Consider the following 20,293-nt stretch of genomic DNA (forward strand, 5'->3'; position numbering starts at 1 on the left):
CATGCAACATGTGTGCTTACTTGCACACATACAACATAGAAACACTTGTAAACATGCAGCCACACCGATATACTGACACTGGTGGACAGATGCAGGCAATCGTCTTCTGCAGTGTTACATGATGTCCATATTCAGCTGGAGCAGCTCATTGGTCTCTAGGTTACAGAGCCATGCAGTCTGTTGCTAGGTACAGTCTTATATCAGCTCTAAAAGGGTCTGGTTACACTGAGGATAACCTGGGTAAATTATACATAACCTGATGCTCATCTACACATGACTCCATTAGGGCTCTTTGGTTTGCCACATCTGCACTCCCGTGCCAATTAGTCACACAAGAGTGGGCGCTAACCAGACAGAGTCAGCTTCAAAGGACTCGTACTTTGAGACAAACCATTATTGCTCTGCTCCCAGAAGCAACCAGACACTGCACATTGATTTTCGTTCGTTCTGTTTTAGGTCACTTTTAGGGGTATTTTTATTTATTTGTAATGCAATTAAAGATGCAATTTTTCTCACAGTGAGGCTCATGTTATAGTACTTTTTCACTTTGTGGCTAATTTGTATCAAAAGTTCAACTGAATTATTTTTGTAATGAGATGTTTGTTTGGCTTATAATGCAGGAGAGGCGTCTGCATATGTACGTTGTATACTGTCAGAACAAGCCCAAGTCAGAACACATCGTCTCAGAATATATTGAGACTTATTTTGAGGTGAGTACCGCTTGCAATATATTTGTTTCATCTATAAAATCAGAAAATGGCAAAACATGCTCATGAAATCTTCCTAAAGTCAAACATTTGTTTTGTCTGATCAACAAAACCCCCAAATATTCAATTTTCAAAGATGAAAACCAGCAAATTCTCACTCATGAGAAGTTGTAGCCAGCAAATGTTTGGAATTTTTACTTAATTATTCAGTTTTAAACTTGTTTTCAAATGTATTGACTTATTGATTCAGGACTAACACTTGTATACCGATACTCTTGTCACCTGCCACTCAGGCCTGTGGTTAATAAGCCATTTAGTATGCATGAATGTTTAACTGTTCTCATACTATATATTATACATGACCATGTGGGTGTTTTTTCCGCCGCCATTTATTATTCAGATTATAATCAGTTCCTTTTCGTTGACAGCAAACACAAGACAAGCAGACAAACAGTGTAATCGCTGTAATAGATTGTCTTAGTGGGATTATATGGGCTATTAGCTGCTGTTATTTGTGCAGTGGCTGTCATTTTGAATGGTGTTGTGTTGTGTCTGTCTTCGCTGTCAGGAGTTGCGGCAGCAGCTGGGCCACAGGCTGCAGCTCAACGACCTACTCATCAAACCTGTCCAGAGGATCATGAAGTACCAGCTGCTCCTCAAGGTGAAAAGCAGAACACTGCTGTGCTGTTGATAACACACCAACACCTATATATATATATACACACACACATATACTGGTGTTCACTGTGCAGCTGTCTCACACACAGCAGGTCCAGTCACAGGGTTGTAAACATACAAGCGCACACACACAAACACACACACATGCGCCCCTCTGTGTAGAAACACTGACGACACACCGGTGGCATTGTCTGCTCAGGCTACTTTCCAGCCAGAGAGGAAGAGGCAAATTACATAATGAGACTCCATTCTTACCAGAAGATTTAAACAATCATACGTAAGAGTCTTTGAAGATGATCGTAAAATGACATCCCTGGTATAAAACTTTGCCTAAATATAAAACGTTGCCCTTTGGCATTCAAATGAAAGGTGGGTTCAGCACCCATAAATACTCTTCCAGATGTCCTCAGCTTACTCTGAGCAGTAAACCTGGAATGCTCTGGTGACCATGCTGTGTTTATTTGACCAGGACTTCCTGAAGTATTACACCAAAGCTGGGATGGACACAGAGGAGTTGGAGGTTGGTGTACTGATGCATAAATATAAGTTTTAAAGGGTTTCTTTGTATGTGCAAAACCATACTTTTTATTAGTATTCTTGATAACAGCCTCTTTTGTCTAAACAGAAAGCAGTAGAAGTGATGTGCTTTGTGCCAAAACGTTGCAATGACATGATGAATGTGGGCAGACTACAAGGCTTTGAGGTACGTCTCAGGAATTTAGACCATCCGTCACAGTCTTCAAAACATTTCTCATGCCAACTATTCAGTCCATGAAAACCACACCATAACCACTTCCCCTTTTTGTTGTGTTTATCTTCTGCTGTGGTACCAGGGGAAGATCACAGCCCAGGGCAAGCTGCTCCAGCAAGACACCTTCACTGTTACCGAACAGGACAGTAGCTTCCTGTCCCGGGCAAAGGAAAGACGGATCTTCCTGTTTGAGCAGCTGGTCATCTTCAGTGAGCCAATTGATAGGAAGAAAGGTTTCTCACTCCCGGGATACATCTTTAAGAACAGCATCAAGGTTGGTGTGAGCCTCAGTGAACTCAGATCAGCTACACATGATGTTTTAGCAAAATAAAATTTGAGAAAGTACGTTTTGGTCCCAGGTTATCAGTTACACAACAGATCCACACTAATTCTTGCCTAAATCAGCACACATTACATAATGCCATGGCACTGAGGCTTGCATGTGTAAGTGAGATATTTAACAAGCAACTCAACAGGCCGGACTCCACATGCTAGTCAGATGTGATATGTTCCAGGTGAGCTGCCTGGGGGTGGAGCCCACTGTGGACGGCGATGATGGTCGACTTGTGCTGACATCACGCAACCCTGACGGGAGTGTGGTGCGTTTCCAGTTGCTGGCCTCCTCCCCTGAGATCTGCAGGGCCTGGGTCAATGATGTTGTTCAGATCTTGGAATCCCAGCGTAACTTCCTCAATGGTAAGTCCCAGCTGAACTCTAAAGATGACGCCACATTTCCCTGGATCCATAAATCTTGTTTCAGCTTGACATATTTTTCATTTATTGACTCTGTTTGGAGTGCAGATGCATTGTAAGCAGTTGAGGAAAGTGCTGAATCCACATGATGTAATGCTTTGTAGAACATTCAGTATCAGATGTAAAGCATTATAAGATCTATCTCTGTATCTCTGTGTCTTTCAGCCTTACAGTCACCTATTGAGTACCAGCGGCGAGAGAGCAAGTCTAATAGCCTGGGCCGCAGCATGAGGCCCCCTCTGTCTGCTGCCAGCGCTCTTCGGCCCCACTCTTCTGCCTCTATAGACCGTCATAAGCTGCCCTCCCTTCACTCTCACAACACCTCCCTGCCCACACTCTACCTACCCAGCCAAGGCCAGGGCCAAGGACCCAGCGAGACATACTCACTGCGGGACGTAGGTTTTCTTTAGCTGTCTCTTTCTCCGCCCCACATTCAGTGACTGTGACCTGCAGTAACTGCCCACTCAAACACAGTATTTCTATTCATGAAACACCCAGGACACTGCCAGACCTGCTTATCCTTTAAGCTTTTTTGGCTGCCTGACTGGACTGTCTGCACTGATGGAATAATAAAAACAACAAAAGTATTGTGTGCATGAGCTACAGTGTCAGTGAGTGACCTACCTGTTGTTTGCTTCTGCAGCCCACTGTGGTCCAGCCATGTCCTGCTGACTCCCACACTGTTTCTCCATCACATGTCCAACTGGGCTTCACTGATCAGCCAAACTGTCAAGCTGTGTCAAATGGGCTGTACACAGCCACCACACAAAGTGCACAGGTAGTGTATATGCATGCATTTAGAGACAAAGCTGTCTATGCTGGGGCCTCTGAGTTACATTTAACATTATTTTGCACGTAGATGAACACTGTGCTTCAGGGTTGTCTAGCAGTTATTATTCAACACCAATATTGGAAAAATTAATGACAAAAAACAAGCCGCAGCAAGCTCAACACTGGGGAAATAATGGGCCATTGTACAACGTCTAATAATAATCCCAATGTGCTCATTAATGTTAATTAAAAGATGAAAGACTTTAGTAAATTGTAATCATTTATTTTTGAGTCACATGCAGTGAAGGGATTTGTTGAGTCATAAGAAGAGTTATTTCTCCCCCTAATGGATGAAAAGGGAATCAATAAAAAACAGGATATTTCTGAAGGAAACGGGTTACAATTATAGCACCACTTGTTTCACTTAGCTGAAAACAAAGAAGGGAAATTCCACAAACATTTGCACAAAAAATTACATTTTCCAAAATTTCAGGCTTGTCTGTCTTTACTTTGAAGTTTTATCCATCTGGTCAGTGAACAATAAGAGCATCCTGTTGTTGGGCTTTAGATTACCATTAGCAAGTCTCCCCCTGTCATCAGTGGGCTGTTGTCCTCAGCATGTATACAGGCGAACAGTTGTTGTTCTCCACCCCTCTCTCTGTTTACTCAGACTGGATAGGCTTGGTACAAAGCAAACAGGAATCAGGCTGAGCCGGACGAGGAAATCAGAGAGAGATGCCTATCAAAGGCAGATAATTGTTTCCCACACTTATGCTGAGGCAAACGGACTGAACTTTGACCAATGAATTTTTAGATTGAGGCTGCAAATGAAAAAAGTCCTAATATTCCCTTCAGTGTTTGGCAATATATTTCACTACTGTTTTATCAGTCCACAACTGACATATTATTATTAGATATGTTAGTGCAGTACACTGAAGTATTTCATAGCTGTGTGGTGAATGTTCCCTCTCTACCCAGCAGAGAGCAGGAGAGGGCTGCCGAAGGGGTCATGCTACTGATGCTGGGATCCAGGCTCCATTGTCGGGCCCCTCAGCCGGACGACGCCCCAGCAACCTGGCTCAGCTAGCAGAGGATGACCTATGAACTCTGATACTATATGTCTCCTGAGTCAGGAGGACAGCAGCTAACGCCACAGCTGTGGAGACAAGAAGACTTGTCTACTGTCTGTTTATGCCAAGTTGGACCGTTACCTGGTTGATTTTTCTGGAGGATAATGAATGAACCCGAAGGAACATATGAAGGAATTATGGGCTGCAACTATAAAAATGACTTTGCTCCTGTTTTTAGGGAGCCATTCAATGGAAGGTGACTAGCTTAGGCCACCGTGAGTGTACATGAACAGCTCCAGTTACTGGATGTTACTGGGCTCAGAGGGAAAACACTCATTTAACACTCAGTGTCAAGGCAATTTCTGCTTTTTACCTTTTTGAGAGTTTGTATACTATACTCCTCTCTCTGTCAAAGGACAAGGTAAATTTGTCTAATGAAGAAATATCCATTCCTAATTGGGGCAGTCACTGGAGTTGATTGTGTGCGTGTATGTACCTTTGTGCAACAATGTGTGTGCATGTGAGTGTGCAAGGAGTGGCAGTGGCTCCTCTTGTACTCTCTGGTAATTCTGATGCCCAATTGTGAAGACAAGAACAGCTACATTAATACATTTAGTCATTTCCCTGCTGACAACTGAGTTTGCTGTTTATGTCAATAAGAATGGGAAAAAAACAGAACACTTGATGTGAACATGCCACAAAGACTTAACACACTCGGATTTCAACTGAAAGTGAAGAACTTTCTTTCTTGCCACAGTGTTGAGAGCTCCTGTGTGCTCTCTTATTCTGTTTGACTGGCCCTCGTTTGATCTGGACAAAAAAGGCATGATGGAGCCCCCTGGAGGTCTTCTGTGGGTATGACGTCACTTCAGAATACATTTTACTCTTTGGGCAACTCCAGAGGAGTTGCTAGATATGGTAGGTGCATTCAAAGGGACTGCTGTGCTGACCCAAAGTGTTGCATGCAACATCTCCTTGGTGACTGACCGTCACAGTGCTACTTTACACAGATCTTTCTACCCAGGTCAAAGTGGCGTGCTTGTGGTTCAGGGGACATGAGTCCTTTAAAGTGCATTGGTTTAAACTAATATAAATTGTTTTATTAGTCCACTGTTGTCATGTCAAGGCTGTGCACCATTTCTATAATCTCTGTTAGCTTTTGCCCTCATGGACTAAATACTGTACAGTGCATACCATAAAGGCAATCATAAATTTCGACTTGTAAAATGAAGAATGACCCAGGTATGCTGATAAATGTCACTGTTCCGGTTGATTTAAATGAAAGTTAGTATTTTGCTGGATGAAAAGTGATGTTGATGAATCTGCATGCCCCCTCTTTCTCAGACAACAGTGCCAAAAACAGCAGCTGACCACTAAAATACTACTATAGTTCAGTTTGCCACTACGCTTACTAAATAAGAAATCTTTGTTATTACAGATCTAGATTATAACACCTAAGTGACAAAAGCAGAAGACTAGATGAAGGGGCTATCCTGTCAATATCAAATCAGTTCTTCTTTGTGGCCAGTAGAGGTCCCCACAAGGCTTTCACTTACAGTTAAGTTTGATCATACCGCAACAAAGATCAATAGGTCTCAAATTTCAGTGCTCAAAATGAAACAAAAGCTGCTCAATAGTCTACCCCACCCTAAACAATAATAAATGACACAAGGTAAACTGAGGAGAGGTGAGACATTAGGAAAGTGAGTGGAGCCATCTCACAGAATTCATCTGCAGTTAATGTGAACTGTCGTGTTTTCATGGGAATTACTGATCAGGCAGTTTTGCATCAAAACAAATACAACGACAGAGAACCAAAAGCAAGGACATGAAACCAACAGAGAGGGTTGATTAATGCCATGTTTGACTGAGAAGAAACTGTTGTATCATATCAAATAAAAGTGTCTTTTTGAAACTGAGTGCAGTGTTTGTGTTTCTCTATATAATCTCTCTTGATTGGTTTGATTAGAAGAACTCTTTCAGTGTGTACAGATGCTTAAATATCCTGTTGAAGTTTATATATTGTAACCACTTGTGATGATTAATATTGGCATATATATACATTCTTACAGTTGCTTATTCTATTAAGTCAACCGATGCAACCGGTGCAACTAAAGTATTATTTTATTATGGACCTGGAGGTCCTCAGACTCACTTTTGGGATTCCCCCCGATAAAGACAAAGGCAAAGCATTTTACTTGCTTCGACATCCCCCTTGAAGAAAGTTCAAACAGGATTAAAAACAAAGAGAAGAAACCCCTGGATGAGCAGACATCTGGTTGGCTGGCCTCTGAATAAAGCCCCATTCTGGGCAGTAAAGCATTGCCGATCGTAACACGGCTGTGATATATGAAGGCTGTGGACAGAGGGGGGGAAAGGGGTATTAACTTTCACAAGGGTGCAAAATCAAAGGGAGTTCCTGTCACCACTGAGGGGGTCTCAACAACAGGGGTCCCATTCACAGGGAATTCCTCTCCAGTGCCCTCTGTTGCATCTGTTGACTCAATCTTCTCCATTGAGAGAAAGAAAACACTCATTAAAAGCCACATGACTGTGAACTTGATTGCAGCAGGCGAGACAAACAGCCCCATCAATAGATTGAGTATTTACTTTGAGGTGTGAAAATCTTTGAACAGCCCACCATGTTAGGTCTTCTTTAGGAGCTTCTTCCTTCACACCAGCAGCACAATGAGCAGCATTTGTATTCTGAATGCAATCGAATTATCATTTAAATAAAGTGTTAGATCTTTAGGAGCTCCGGGGCATCTGAAATTCACACATTTATTGAATGAGCTAAGAAGTTTAAAACCATTGAGCCTCACTGTCATAAATATTTACTTCACAATCAGCCGTCAAGATGTAGGAAAATAACATTATTAGAAACAGTGAAATTGTTTAAGCAAGGACAATGTTTATTAAAATTTACATGCGGCCATAACCACAATAAAATTGTTCATGATATTTATACATAATTTACAAAGAACTTAAAAATTTTATATGTTTGTTAGTCTGGAGCAATGGTGCTTCACACTGCTGCCTAAGAGCAGACGAGATAAATCTGTAGATCAAAGACTCACATTTCAAAAAAAGATCCCTACCTTGAAGCAGACAAATTAGGATATGTTTAGGAATAAAAATCTAATTATCAACAGCAGCATAAGCATTTTCTCATTTTGAACCTGTTTGCGAGAGCAGAAATGATCATTTTAGCTGTACGAAGGCATACATTTATTTTGAACATGATAATATGGACAACATATTAAAGGAAACCTTGTGGAAATTTCGCTCATGTATGCTACGTCCTTCACATGAATAAAATATTTACAAAATGAACTCTGAAAAAAAAATTAGATTTTTACATCAGCTGAAATTTGTACAAATCTTAATTTTTTTCAAAGAAATTAGTTTTATTTACGGTGAAGTCTGTTTATGTGGCAACTTGAAAAGGACACTGAATTCAGGACAATTCTCACAATATCGCTGAAAAAAGCTTCAAGTATTCTTTAAAAGTGCCTTTCCCCAAACAGCACAGATGACTTTGATTAAAAATGGTCTCTAAATATATTTTTACTACTTTAAGACAAAAGTAGGGCTTTGACAATGGAAGATCTTCAGGGAGCTTGATGCTTACCCTCTATAGTGCAAACCTATGGCAGTAAGTGTAAGTCACACAGTCTGTTCATTGATTGATTATTATTTTTGAATGATGGACCACAGAGATTACTCTCTCTTGATATTGGTGAGCAGAGGGTCCGTGCTCTGTGAAGGCTGCCCAGACCGGCTTTTCCTGGTCTGGTGGGTCTTGACATGTTTGGAGAGGTGGTCACTCCTCATGAACCTCTTGCCGCACTGCTGACACCCAAAGCGCTTCTCTCCGGTGTGTGTGCGGAGGTGCCGCTGTAGCTCATCTGAACGGGTGAAGCTTTTACCACAGAAGAGCCAGTTACAGATGAAGGGCCTCTCCCCGGCATGCCAACGCAGATGTGCCTTCAAGTGAGAGGTCTTCTTGTACACTTTCCCACACTCTGGGATGTGGCAGATGTGCAGTCTCTTCTTTCCAAACTCTAACCCTCCACCATTCGCCTGGCAGTTGGGGCACTTGCAGCGGCGGCAGCGGCGAGTGGAGCTCAGCAGACCCTTGGAGGTGCCCTGGAGAAGCGCAGCTATCTGGGGCTGATGTCCCAAAACCAGCTGTCTGCCTAAGGAGAAGGGATGGTTGGAAGGGGTGGCATTGGTTTGGGGAAGGCTCCACCACTGCTGCCCATCTTCCACATGGCCCCCGCTTAGGTGATGTCTGGCTGAGGAGTTCTGGAGGAAGCTGGGGAAGTTTTGTCCCACACTGTTGTGCTGAGGATAATAGGGGCCATTGGCCTGTGGCTGCGAGGACAGCACTTTGACAGGGGAGAGTTCGAATGAGTAGGAGGAGGGGGGTTCAGCCGGAGGGGTGAGAGGCAGCTCATGGTGGTGGTGATGATGGGGATGATGATGATGGTGACCCAGGCCAGACTGCATGTGTCCAGGAAACTGCACCTTGGGCACTGTGAAGGTCATCTGGTGTGTACTTAGGGCTGTGCTTGGCGCCATGTCGTTGCTCCAGAGCTGAAACATTCCTGATGTGGAGCTGACGGTGCCCTCGTAGGGAAACTGGGAGCCTTCTGAGCCCATAGTGCCTCCCACCTGCCAGGCCTGGCTACAGGTGGTGGCCAGGAAGGAGAGGGCGTTAGGTGCTCCCTCTGGAGAGGAACTGGGCGTCCGGTCCTGTGTGGTGAAACAAAAAAACACATTACATACATGGACCACCTTGAAGACAACTTAAAGCTTTATATCTCCCTTAATGTAAAATTTAAAGATTATCTTAAAGACTATATTATGTATTATATTATCATCAATTAATTGAAAGACTTAAACTAAACATTTGTCCTGATATTCTTTAGTCTGTTTTATGTTCATTTGCAAATTATTTTACCATTATAACAAGTTAATTATTTTCATAGGGATCAAGCATTTATTACGCACGACTCACAGAACTAAAAAGCAGATAATTAATCCGGGTGCATTGTGTTAAAAGAGACAACAAACCTGTAAAAAGGTGTGCAAAAAGTTGTCAGTCCTTTGTATCGCCAGCGCAGCCATCTGTCCTGTCCTCCTCCACGCACCTGCAACACAAACTGCGCCGAGAGGCGACGACGCACAAAGTCTAAACTACAGCTCGGAGCGCAGAAGGAAAGGATGCTCGCATTCAGATCTTGGGTGACTCAGGCACTCTGGTAGAATAGACTGTGAAATCCCGCGACATTCAAATGTTTCTCAGTCCACTCGGTAAATTTTGTTCGTGTGCTAACAGTCCAGATGATTTGGTGTTGAAGCAGCCGTGAATGCCCGTCTGAAGTTAGAGGCAGAGACGCGCGCAGTAAATCCTTGCGATCATCTCAAAGGCGCCTGAGCTGCATCTTCTCTTTATAGAGAGAAAAGATCCTCTCAACGGGGTCTCCAGTATGATGCAGGAGAGCCAGTCAATAGAGAGGAGATGTGAAGGAGGGAGGAGGGGGGATTGTTAGGTGAAGGGGTGGGCTACTCATAATTTCACCCAATTTCAACCAAATGCTGACCCCAAGAACTGACTCCTCCTCCAATTGTTCTGAAAAAAAAATGAGGCATGATTAAAAAAAATCCCCTGTAATGTTTCACTTAGAGTATCCTCATGTACTGTAACTTCTCTGGAGATTTTGTATTCCATTTAAGTTTCAAGTAAATCCACAAAAAAACTATTTCAAAGTGTTAACAATCACTGTTTCTGAAACTTTCAGTGTCTACATTTAGGACCACGCTTAGTACAAGAACAAAGTGCTTAGTCTGTTAAAAGATCTAAGATTAATATAGCCAGCTTAGTCAAAATATTTTTCACACTGGGAGCATTTGCATACTGCTTTAAGTCCACTGTGGGAATTCAAGTAAATATAGTAAACACATGGATTTTTATTTTTGGCAACAATAAATGATGCTGCGTTAAATGAAAAGGTGGGCAAACTATCACCTCCAGTCAATAAATATTAAGACAAAAAAACAAACAAACAAATAGAATTTTAAAAAGTAATTGATTCATACTTACAGGACAGCAAAAAAAGTACATGTGGGATGAAAAATAAAACGTTATGTCAGAGACAGTGATGTCAGGCCAAAAAGATCTTATTACATTTAATTATAGTTCTGTATATAATAATAATTTTGCATTAACATGCACTTTTGGTTTAGTTAAATTAAAATGTGAAGCTGCAGTTATGCACAATTCTGCTTACATACATCATGTAGATAATGAGCACAAACCGTTTTTATTTTTGGATACAAAGATGAAGAAATACATGGACTGTATTTTTTTTTTCTTCATTCACTGATTATGACAGCAGCAGAACAGCTCTTCAGCCTGGCAGGCGTGAGGCTCACACACTATGAAGACAGTCACAGTATTTTCCCTCACAAAGCTAATTGATAAAACTCAATCAAAGCCTCTGAGTTCTCACCAGTGGGTGACATGTCAAATAGGCTACCCTGTGTGACATTCTCACATTTCAGAGTTCAAGTAGAGGCCGCTTCAGATCTGCTCCATTAAATGCAGATTGAGGCTTAATCTCATTCTGTAAGTCTGTTCACCATTACAATGTTAAGAGTTTAAATCCAGGCTGGGAACCTGTTTCTCATGTAAATTCCTAGTTCCTCACTTATCTACTTATCTACTCCTTATTTCACAGACTGTGATCCTTAAACAAACATACCCCAAATAGGAGGCAGCTAGGAAATTTCTAAACTTCCTAAATTATTTTGAACTGAAATGTAAAGTTTCTTGTATTCCACTTAAGTTGTAAATGTTAGAATTAAACCATTAAAAAAACAAAACAAAAGGCAGTGAAATCATCACCAAACTGTACCATTTGGTTAAGCTTACGTTATGTCCTTGACAGAGAGACACCTCAGTGTGGAACAAAAGATTTCTCCTGACTCACAATGACGTACAGACTTCAGCTGCAGCCCGCAAACAAGTCACATGGATTGTGTTTTCTTTTTTTAATATGAGGACCAAACTGAGTGAGTCTGAAAATATGTGTGTTGGAACTTAAAAAAAAAAAAGGACAAATCTATAAAAAATATTTACAAGATGTTAGACCGGATTAATTATTAGCTTTACAAAAAACAGCAAAGCTAAGAAAGAAGCATTTTTATGAATTATGATTGTTTTATGTTTCCTAATACCTCTGGCTTGAAATACAAATTGAACAAAATAATTTCAGAATAGATAAACATATGCAACGGTGCAGTTAAAGACAAATGCACAGATTGTGTACGATACAAATCCCTCATGCAAATATTAAGAAATATGATGTAACACCACAACAACATCATTGAGGGAAAATGATTCCAAATTAAAGTGAACATTTACGATGAAAGAAAACAGTAGTAAAGGAGAAGAGCGAGAAGGACATGAAAAAAGAAGTGTATCTTGGAGGCAGAGGTATACCATGTCTCTGGTTTATTACAGAGCAGAAGTTGTTAATTACCCTGATTCTTATTTCCTGTCCCCTCTTCCCCCACGCCACCCCACCCCCACTGTACTGCCTCCCAGATGAGTGGCTTTGAAGTGCAAAGTACTCTCTCCTCACTTTGAACTGTGAAAACAATGCTCATGTGGTGGTGCTTACCTTCCCCATGTTACCTCATTTAAATAGACCTGGATACGGCTTCCACAGTTTTCAAGGGAAAACTCATTTCCAGAGAAAGAGGTCCCTGTGTTCATTAAACAGCTGGTGAGATTGGTGGTAATCAGGCCCACTCCGTCATACATCGCACGATGCTCAGACTGGGTGGCTACCAGCAAATTCAACTTCAAAACTGACACTGACGAAATCCCAACAAGGCGATATGCTCTAATGCATCTTTTTCTAAACAGAAAAACACAGAAAGTGCATCTAAGAAAAAATCTAACAGACTTTAAAACTCAACAGGGCTTTTTGTGATACTTGAAACCTCACGATCCTGGAAGAGTTCTAAGTCCTTTTGTTCACTGTAGAAAACAAATGGTGTTGTTTGTGTTGCAGACATAATCTTACTCTTAAGTTCAGAACGTAGAATATGCAAGTGGCTACTCAAGCTGTTTTTATCATGCCTGGGGGGCAGTTTAAAAGCCTCAGATCACTAAATTGTCCCAGCTGTCCTGACCATCTGCACTCGAAAAGGGCAGCCATGGAGGAGAGCAGCCTTTGTACTGGTGGCCATGTCAAAAAGCCAATTTTACAGCACTGTGCTGCCTCAATGGCCCTCGTGTGACAAATGTGGCCTAATGGATGAGACAGACAGCATGTAAAAGCCTGCTGCTAACTGTAGTGCTTCACTCTTTAACCATTCAGCAATCCAAGGCAGGACAAGATGGAGCGTAATTACCATGACACATGACACACTGAGTTTCATTGGGATGAGGAGCAACACCAACAGCTGGACTTTACAGTGCAACAATTTGATACTGCATTCAGGAGTCTCTTTCTTGTTTCCTATTGAGTTAGACATGTGTGTGTGTGTGTGTGTGTGTGTCTGAGATGGGTTGAGGTGCACAGAGACATATTGAAGAGAGATTGATGTGTACAATCAGGCACATTGAGGTTTACCGCTGTAGCCAAATGTGCCTTGCTCAGTAACTACTCACTGCAACTCAGATCCATCCATGATGTGAGTTTAAACTTTTCACTTCAGTCACAACATGTTATTTTGATGGTCATGCTGGCTTTTTGTGTGAATACAAGACCTCCACTTGTCTGCCCATTCAGGAATTTGAACTTGTTCAAAACTCTTTTGCCACCTAAGCTCTGCTCCTAATATCTTTCTACGTGTTATATTTATTTGGCAGTTTGGTGATGATGTTAAAACCGATGAAAACAACATTTCTCCCTCTTCTTCTGCTCACACAGGAATAATGTAACGATGAATTAATGCTGTAGGAATACCTCAATTAAATCATTTTTTCTTTCTTGGAAGAGCACTTCAATCTCCAAAATGGCTTATAAGTTATTAATTAATTACTCAATCTTTGCTTGGAAGCATTGTAGCTCTTTAATGGCTTTAAGAGATTTTATTTAAGGTTTTAATTTAATGTCTTAGTTTGCAAATTAAATAAAATTATAAATCCTATTAAGTGTCATCAGACTCTAATAGAAATTAAAGCATAAATCAGAGAATCACAGTATTTAATTAGTTTTGCAGTACTTCTCGATATCACAACAGAGTTCAGTGATGATTCCCACCCTTGTACCACCGTTTACATTGCTAGGTGTGTGAGAAGTAGAAAACTCACAAATCATAATTCCCTCATCTCTTGTCCATTAGCATGTATGAAAACCCCAAAATCTCCAGTCTTGGGCAGACGCAGGCAGACAGCACGCATCTCCACTTGTCAAAGAAAACTTTTATCAATACCAAGAGCACTTGAAGTTTGTTTGCATTTTGTTTTCCAGCACTCTTAACAACTTCAGAAGTCAGATCACAGGAGTATCTGATCAAAGCGCTTCGTGGTTAGTTCTGGAAACACAGGAGTGCTATGCCATGCTTTGATACTCCACATCAATATTTCAATTCAACAATCACTTGACATGCACCCATACTCCCAGAGACGAAAGACGAAAGGGGAGAGGGAGAGAGAGAGAGAGAGAGAGAGAGAGAGAGAGAGAGAGAGAGAGAGAGAGAGAGATCCAGGGAAGATGGAGGGGGTTTGGGAAGTACATATAAAAGAAATGGATTGAAGAAATCGCTGCCTTCTTCACCTTTGTGACAGTTATAGAAAATAAACTGAGATGCCCTTTACCACTAATGAAATCTACACAAATCTCGAGTATGACAGTCCAAGTTAAATCAGTTTTATCATGCAACAGATTTTAGTCAACAAAATGTTGTGTTGCATGGCAAGTCACCAAATAAAAACTAACCACAGAACTGATTTTTTTTTGTTTAATAGGCTCAAGATTCACAATAACCTCACTTATGTATCAGTAGTGAAGTTAAAACAGTTGTCACAGACTGAAAATCTGAGCAGAGGATGTGTTTCATGTTTTATCAAAGGAAAGTAGTACAGGAACTCTGCAGTGATAAAGATGAATACAGTCCATCTGCCAAATGTCACTTTCATGGTGCTTCATAGCCATTTCATCATCTCAACAGGATATGACATGCTTTGAAGGTTTTGGCCTATAAAATATGGCGTTTGATCTGAAAAAGAGACTTGTGGCAAAGTTGCATGAAAAGATGTAGTCAATCAAGAGATAATAAGTGACACAGCTACAAGTAAAGCCCAAAGTAAAATAAATTGAGTCATTTACAGTAACTTATTTAATTTTAAACATTTTGGGATATACACTTATTTGCTTTCTTGCTGAAAATTAGATGAACTGTTTGAAACCCCTCTCATATTTTATGTTCAGCATTAGGTTGGATGAAACAGCTAACCTGAGTCTGACCTTTTAACAAACAAAGTGGAAAAAAATGACAAGTTGAGGTGGTTCTTAGCTGGAAGCAGTAACTTCCTGAAGTTCTGTTGGTTGCTGGAGAGTGCCACAGTGACGATTAGACTGCAAGTTGCAAGTTTTGCAGCCGGTGTACTTTCTCCTTTACGCTTGTAATGGAGGCTGAGGTGAGGACTATTCAGTTGGTTGCAGTCTGAAACTTCACGAGTAGATGCCACTAAATCCTACACTCTGGACCTTTAATGTATATGCGTCTATAATTAACTACACATATATAAATATATATGATTGGACTAAACACAACATACCAGACCCATATTTATAGATTTTTTTTCTCCATGCAGATGCAATATGTCGGTCTTGTTGTTGTTTATATGTAAGTATATATTTGTGTATATTTGTATTTTTAAAACTACAGAGAGGTGAAGTCAAATCATTAATAGACTATTTGTCATACTTGTCCAGTAATGTTGATTCTGATTGCTGATTAAGACACCGGCAGTGTGACAGTTTCCTGTTGGTGCTTAAAGTATCCACTGCATGCACCCTTTCTGCATGTGCTGTGTTTATGTTAATTCATATCCCGAACACAACATTTAAAATTAATGATAACTAATTTACCAGGAAAGAATGAATTGTTTATTCATAGGGTTTGCTGTGTAAATTCCCTAAAAAGAGGAATTCCCACACAATTACCTGTCTGTACAATGCCACATAAAATGAATAATAAAAAAGCAAACGTAGAGACAAAAGAAAAAGGAAACAATGGGATTATCAATCACAAAGCATCTCCAAACACATTTAGACAAAGATAAATAATTAGCTTTAACACTTGACAATATCATTTACAACCACATCAATGTAATGTGGGTATTGTAGCATGCAGGGACCAAACTAATTGATCTTATAGCTTTGTTCAGTGTCTGTGGGAGATGTGAGCACCTGTCACAGTGATATTGGCGTCTGATCTAAACTACTGTACTCAGATGGGACTGACTCCAGAAGGAAATGGGAATAAAATCACATGAGTTGTCAAAAGACTCGAGTCTCACTCTGTCAGTGAGACTGACCATGTTTAACCTTATTTCACCTTGTTGTATAATATTATTGTTGTGTACAGAAGGCCTTTAGTAGCATTAAAAAAAGAAACCTAAAATGTCATGGATCTCATATCATAAATATTACTGAGGAAGCCCCAGCATGCCATCTGGAATGAGGGACTTGGTCGGTATGGTAACCGGATCTCATGGCAAGGCTCCAACTGAAATCAGAAATGCAAAGTAGGAGCAGGGGTACAAGGGCTACATGTGCAGAGGAGTGCCACACAGCCAGAGCAGTAGATTTATTTGTAAACGTACGCCTGTGATGCCACTATCTGTTAAGCCCCTCAGTCAGCTCAGCCTGCGTAATGTGAGGGGAAGTGTCACCCTGTCACCACCATGCCAGGGATCAGCCTGCTGTTTGTGTGTACTGCGAACCAAGCCAAGCTTTGAGGAGGAGGGGGGAAAATGACACAGAGGCTCTTTCATCTAATCCTTGTGGTGTAATTTGCACCTCAGTAAATTTAATTGATGACTACTGATCAAATGCTTGCCTTTGAAAATAAAATCTTTGGGATTGTTATTTCCCTCTTCAACCTGCAAAAAGAATTCTTAATGCACCTGATGAGAGGTTTCTAACTGACGGATCAGTTTTTGAGAGTTTGAAGTCTGGTACAGTGCATTGAACTGAACTACAGCTCATGCCAATATTGTGAGTATTTCCTTTTATTCAATACATTAACTTCAACAAATTTGAACTATGCAAACTTCATTGAGCAAACTTGGATAGAGCAGACTTTTCTTTTCCACAACACGCAGCAGCACTAGCATATGCACCTGTGTTCTATGTGTGCTGCTTCCTCCAGAGATCCAACCTGAGCATCAATGTCATTCAGACAAATGGATAGTGACAGGCCAAGCTTATCAGTGTCAACGTCAGGCTGCTCTCCGGGACTTTGATTCCGCACTTTTCCCACAGCTGAACAGAAGGCTGTGCTTTGCAAAACAAACCAACAAACAGGGAACCTGAAGAGTGTGATGAAAGAGTAAACAACATGGCCTGGTAACATGCCCCACAACCATGACACTTCCTAAGTAGGTTACCATGGAGGGTAACCCAATTTAACACATGTGTTTGATTGTAGTCAGAACATGCTGAGAACTTCAGGAAGTTCACACCGCCCCGGTGTAGTGGGCCTGATGAAGATTGATCCGTCTCAGGACCTTGGCCTTGAAAAAATCAAATGGGCCCACCACTAATGCCCTTGCACGTGTACTGTACAAAGCAGTTCATTATCAAGAAAAAAAATATAGGGAGTCAATCTATTGATGTTGCTTAACTAATTGTAAAGCAGGGGATTCAAAAGCAGATGTTGCATTTCAAAGCAGTTGTGAGCAAGGAGACAGGTTATGATTTATGCTAAAATGTGTGGCTTCAAAGCGTCGAACGCGGCTTCTAAACAAATTGAACAAGTCAAGCGCTATTCACCCAGGACCAGGAGGGAGCCCAGCGCATGTAGATCAGAGGCGCACGGCTGCCGCTTGTAATATCACTCAGTGGAAGAGGGGTCCCACTGGGGAAAAGCAGCACACAGAGGCTAACACTGCGCTCTGCTTGCACAGAAAGGAATTATGTACGAATGCAGCTGCAACACCTGTGCAGAAACTACACCCCCACCCAACAACCCCCAACCCCCCTGCTACCCTCCTGGAGCATCCACACAGGGGGAGTGGAGAGGGGTGGGCAGCACCTTGAGACTTGACATCATTTCTGTGGATGGCACAATTATTTGGGAGGAGATCGAAGAGTTGGTAGAAGATGCGAGGCCTATGTCAACATACTGATGCAATTTTAGTAAACATGGATAAAGCCGGGTTACTTGTTGGGAAGATTGGTGGATGAGGAGGGGGATTTTAAAATGTGTTTATCACTGTTGTCTTCTAAATGAGGCAGGCTGTGTGAAATGTCTTTGGGAAAATGGATAATAACTGACTGGACTAATCTCTGATCTTACAGTAAAAACATAAACATAAAAGTAAGGGAGTTCAGTAAATGGAAATGATGGATTATAATCATAATTTTACATTTGATGAATTGTTTTCTGTTTTTAAAATACAAACATGGATACTTACAGGATTTATTAATGATACATCCCGTGCAAGGAATTGCAAAGGACTGGTGTTTCATCCTGGATTTTACACTACAGAAGTGTTCCTCCTTGTTGACGTTGCCATACATGTAAAAAGACAGACTGCACGGACTTCTCTCAAGTCATTTTTTTCTGTCTGTTTTCTTCTATTTGATGCAGCCTAAATTGGGACGGGAGAAACGAATTGCTAAATTTTTAATTAACTTCACAACATCTGCACTTGTGCTTTGAGAGAGCAGCGAGATTTCCTTTTAACCTATTCCAGCACATTTGCACACCAAGGTAAATCTTGATGCTGGCACTCTTACAGAAAGGAAGAAAAAAAAAATCAAAAATGGAAATGAACTCTCACTTGTGTGTGCAGATCAAAGCGGCAGAATTATTCAACTTTTTGCCATTGCTTGATCTTCAAAAAAGAAGAGAGAAAAAGTAGGGGAGATCTAGATGGATGAATCAGTTTGAGTTTTAGTGTTCTTTAGTTGTTTTAGGAGCCTTTCGTTTTCTCATCTGGTGTACTTGTTTGTGCACCATGTGCATTAATGTTTCAGTTCTGGGCTGTCTCATTGTTCAGGTAAACAGGCATATGCGTATGTCTTGCTTGGACTATAATCCAAAACATACTTTAAACATTTTCTCTTCTATCTCAATTCATTTTTCTTTATTTCAATAAAGTGATTAAGTATTTAAGTTCTCCTGACACTGATGTTTCTCTGGAAAAAACGACTCATTAAGACTGAATGAATAAAATGAAATATTCTTTTAATTCCTGAAATATATGCATTAAAAATAATTGGTGCATCATTAGCTTGCCCTCTGGTAGATGAGGTATTCGTGTACTGATGAAGAGTTTCCTACATTGTCACTATTAAAATGAATTAATATAACATTTACTCGATATGTGACATTGTGACCAAAAATCAAGTTCTACAGAGAATATTAAAACAATAAAATTCTCCAGTGTGCGCATGTAAAATCTGGAGTCTTTTTCATTGACATCAACCGATTCAGGAGGAGTAGTAGAAGTATTGTCACTCACACTCAAATTATAACTCTTCTATTTTTGCCACACATGGTGAGGTAGCATACAGTTCATTGCCACCCCACTAGAGAGGGCTGTTGAAAAGGCAACAAAAGTAACTGAAGTACATTGAAGACTTGATCACACCTCTGCAGAGGGTGATTATTTACAATTTCCATGTATAGATTTTAAGTAGATTGATGTACTATCTACCTTAAATCATCTTAAACATGACTCCTACTGATTTTGATACCTTCTCCCTCTGCTGCTACAGTCTTTCCTGTCAGGTTAGAAGTCTATGAAATCGGAGCAGGTAGTGAGTCCCCCACCCCCACCCCTCAGTTGCAGGCATCTGCACGGGCAGTCTTGACTGATGTGGGTGATATCACAGCACACCAAAGCTCCTTTAACAAATCTCCCTTTGATACAGCACACACAATGGTGTCTCTATAGGAAAACCCCCTTAGCTCTCTGTCTGTGTGTGGGGCGAAGTCTCAAACAGACAAGAAAATGGCACCGAAAAAAAACTAAATGAGACAAAGCTTCTGGGTGAAGAGAAAAAAAAAACTTTGGCGAATTTGCTTTTTCCTATATCTCCACAAGAGGACACTGCTCCCACATTTCATCTACTTCATGCTGCCACCATATATCATCATTTCTTTTGTTTCTTTTGTCTTTTGAATTATTAAAAACTGTGGTATTGTATGCATTGGTCAATAAATACACCAGACATGTCTTCTTATCTTTATTTATTCTGAATAATAATTGTGTATAATTTTGTATTCTTGAAACAGTACCAAGAACAGGTGAAGCTCAGGGCACAGAAAAAGGGCATAGTGAAATAAATACATTCACTGAT

The 20,293-nt window shown here is 40.8% G+C and overlaps 2 protein-coding genes across 3 annotated transcripts in view; one reads left to right on the forward strand and one right to left on the reverse strand.

Annotated features, from left to right (window-relative positions):
- Positions 1-6,645, forward strand: part of arhgef25a (Rho guanine nucleotide exchange factor (GEF) 25a) — a 31,255-nt gene extending 24,610 nt beyond the window's left edge. Inside the window, exons 8-16 of one of the 2 annotated variants that reach the window (XM_010747807.3) lie at positions 621-710; positions 1,276-1,368; positions 1,855-1,905; positions 2,011-2,088; positions 2,219-2,410; positions 2,652-2,832; positions 3,055-3,284; positions 3,533-3,667; positions 4,639-6,645. In XM_010747807.3, the coding sequence (XP_010746109.3) occupies positions 621-710; positions 1,276-1,368; positions 1,855-1,905; positions 2,011-2,088; positions 2,219-2,410; positions 2,652-2,832; positions 3,055-3,284; positions 3,533-3,667; positions 4,639-4,764 (1,176 nt within the window). In that variant the 3' untranslated portion in view covers positions 4,765-6,645. The remainder of the gene's footprint in view (positions 1-620; positions 711-1,275; positions 1,369-1,854; positions 1,906-2,010; positions 2,089-2,218; positions 2,411-2,651; positions 2,833-3,054; positions 3,285-3,532; positions 3,668-4,638) is intronic. The other variant, XM_010747815.3, reaches the window with a different exon arrangement.
- Positions 6,646-7,934: 1,289 nt separating this feature from the next.
- sp5l (Sp5 transcription factor-like) lies at positions 7,935-10,266 on the reverse strand. Its single transcript, XM_010747827.3, has 2 exons — positions 9,810-10,266; positions 7,935-9,488 (listed from the first exon to the last, which is right to left on the reverse strand). The coding sequence occupies exons 1-2, from the start codon at positions 9,861-9,863 to the stop codon at positions 8,451-8,453; spliced, it is 1,092 nt and encodes a 363-aa protein (XP_010746129.1). The 5' UTR covers positions 9,864-10,266; the 3' UTR covers positions 7,935-8,450.
- Between the last annotated feature and the right edge of the window lie 10,027 nt (positions 10,267-20,293).

Source organism: Larimichthys crocea, chromosome XV (assembly GCF_000972845.2).
Source record: "Larimichthys crocea isolate SSNF chromosome XV, L_crocea_2.0, whole genome shotgun sequence".
NCBI classification, from domain to species: domain Eukaryota; kingdom Metazoa; phylum Chordata; class Actinopteri; family Sciaenidae; genus Larimichthys; species Larimichthys crocea.

What these genes read in the sequence shown, in the direction of transcription:
- sp5l (XM_010747827.3), bottom strand. Translation starts at nt 9,863, where the DNA reads ATGGCTGCGCTGGCGATACAAAGGACTGACAACTTTTTGCACACCTTT. An exon ending in TTTTGCACACCTTTTTACAG is followed by an intron (nt 9,489 to 9,809) that starts GTTTGTTGTCTC and finishes TTCACCACACAG; the next exon opens with GACCGGACGCCCAGTTCCTC.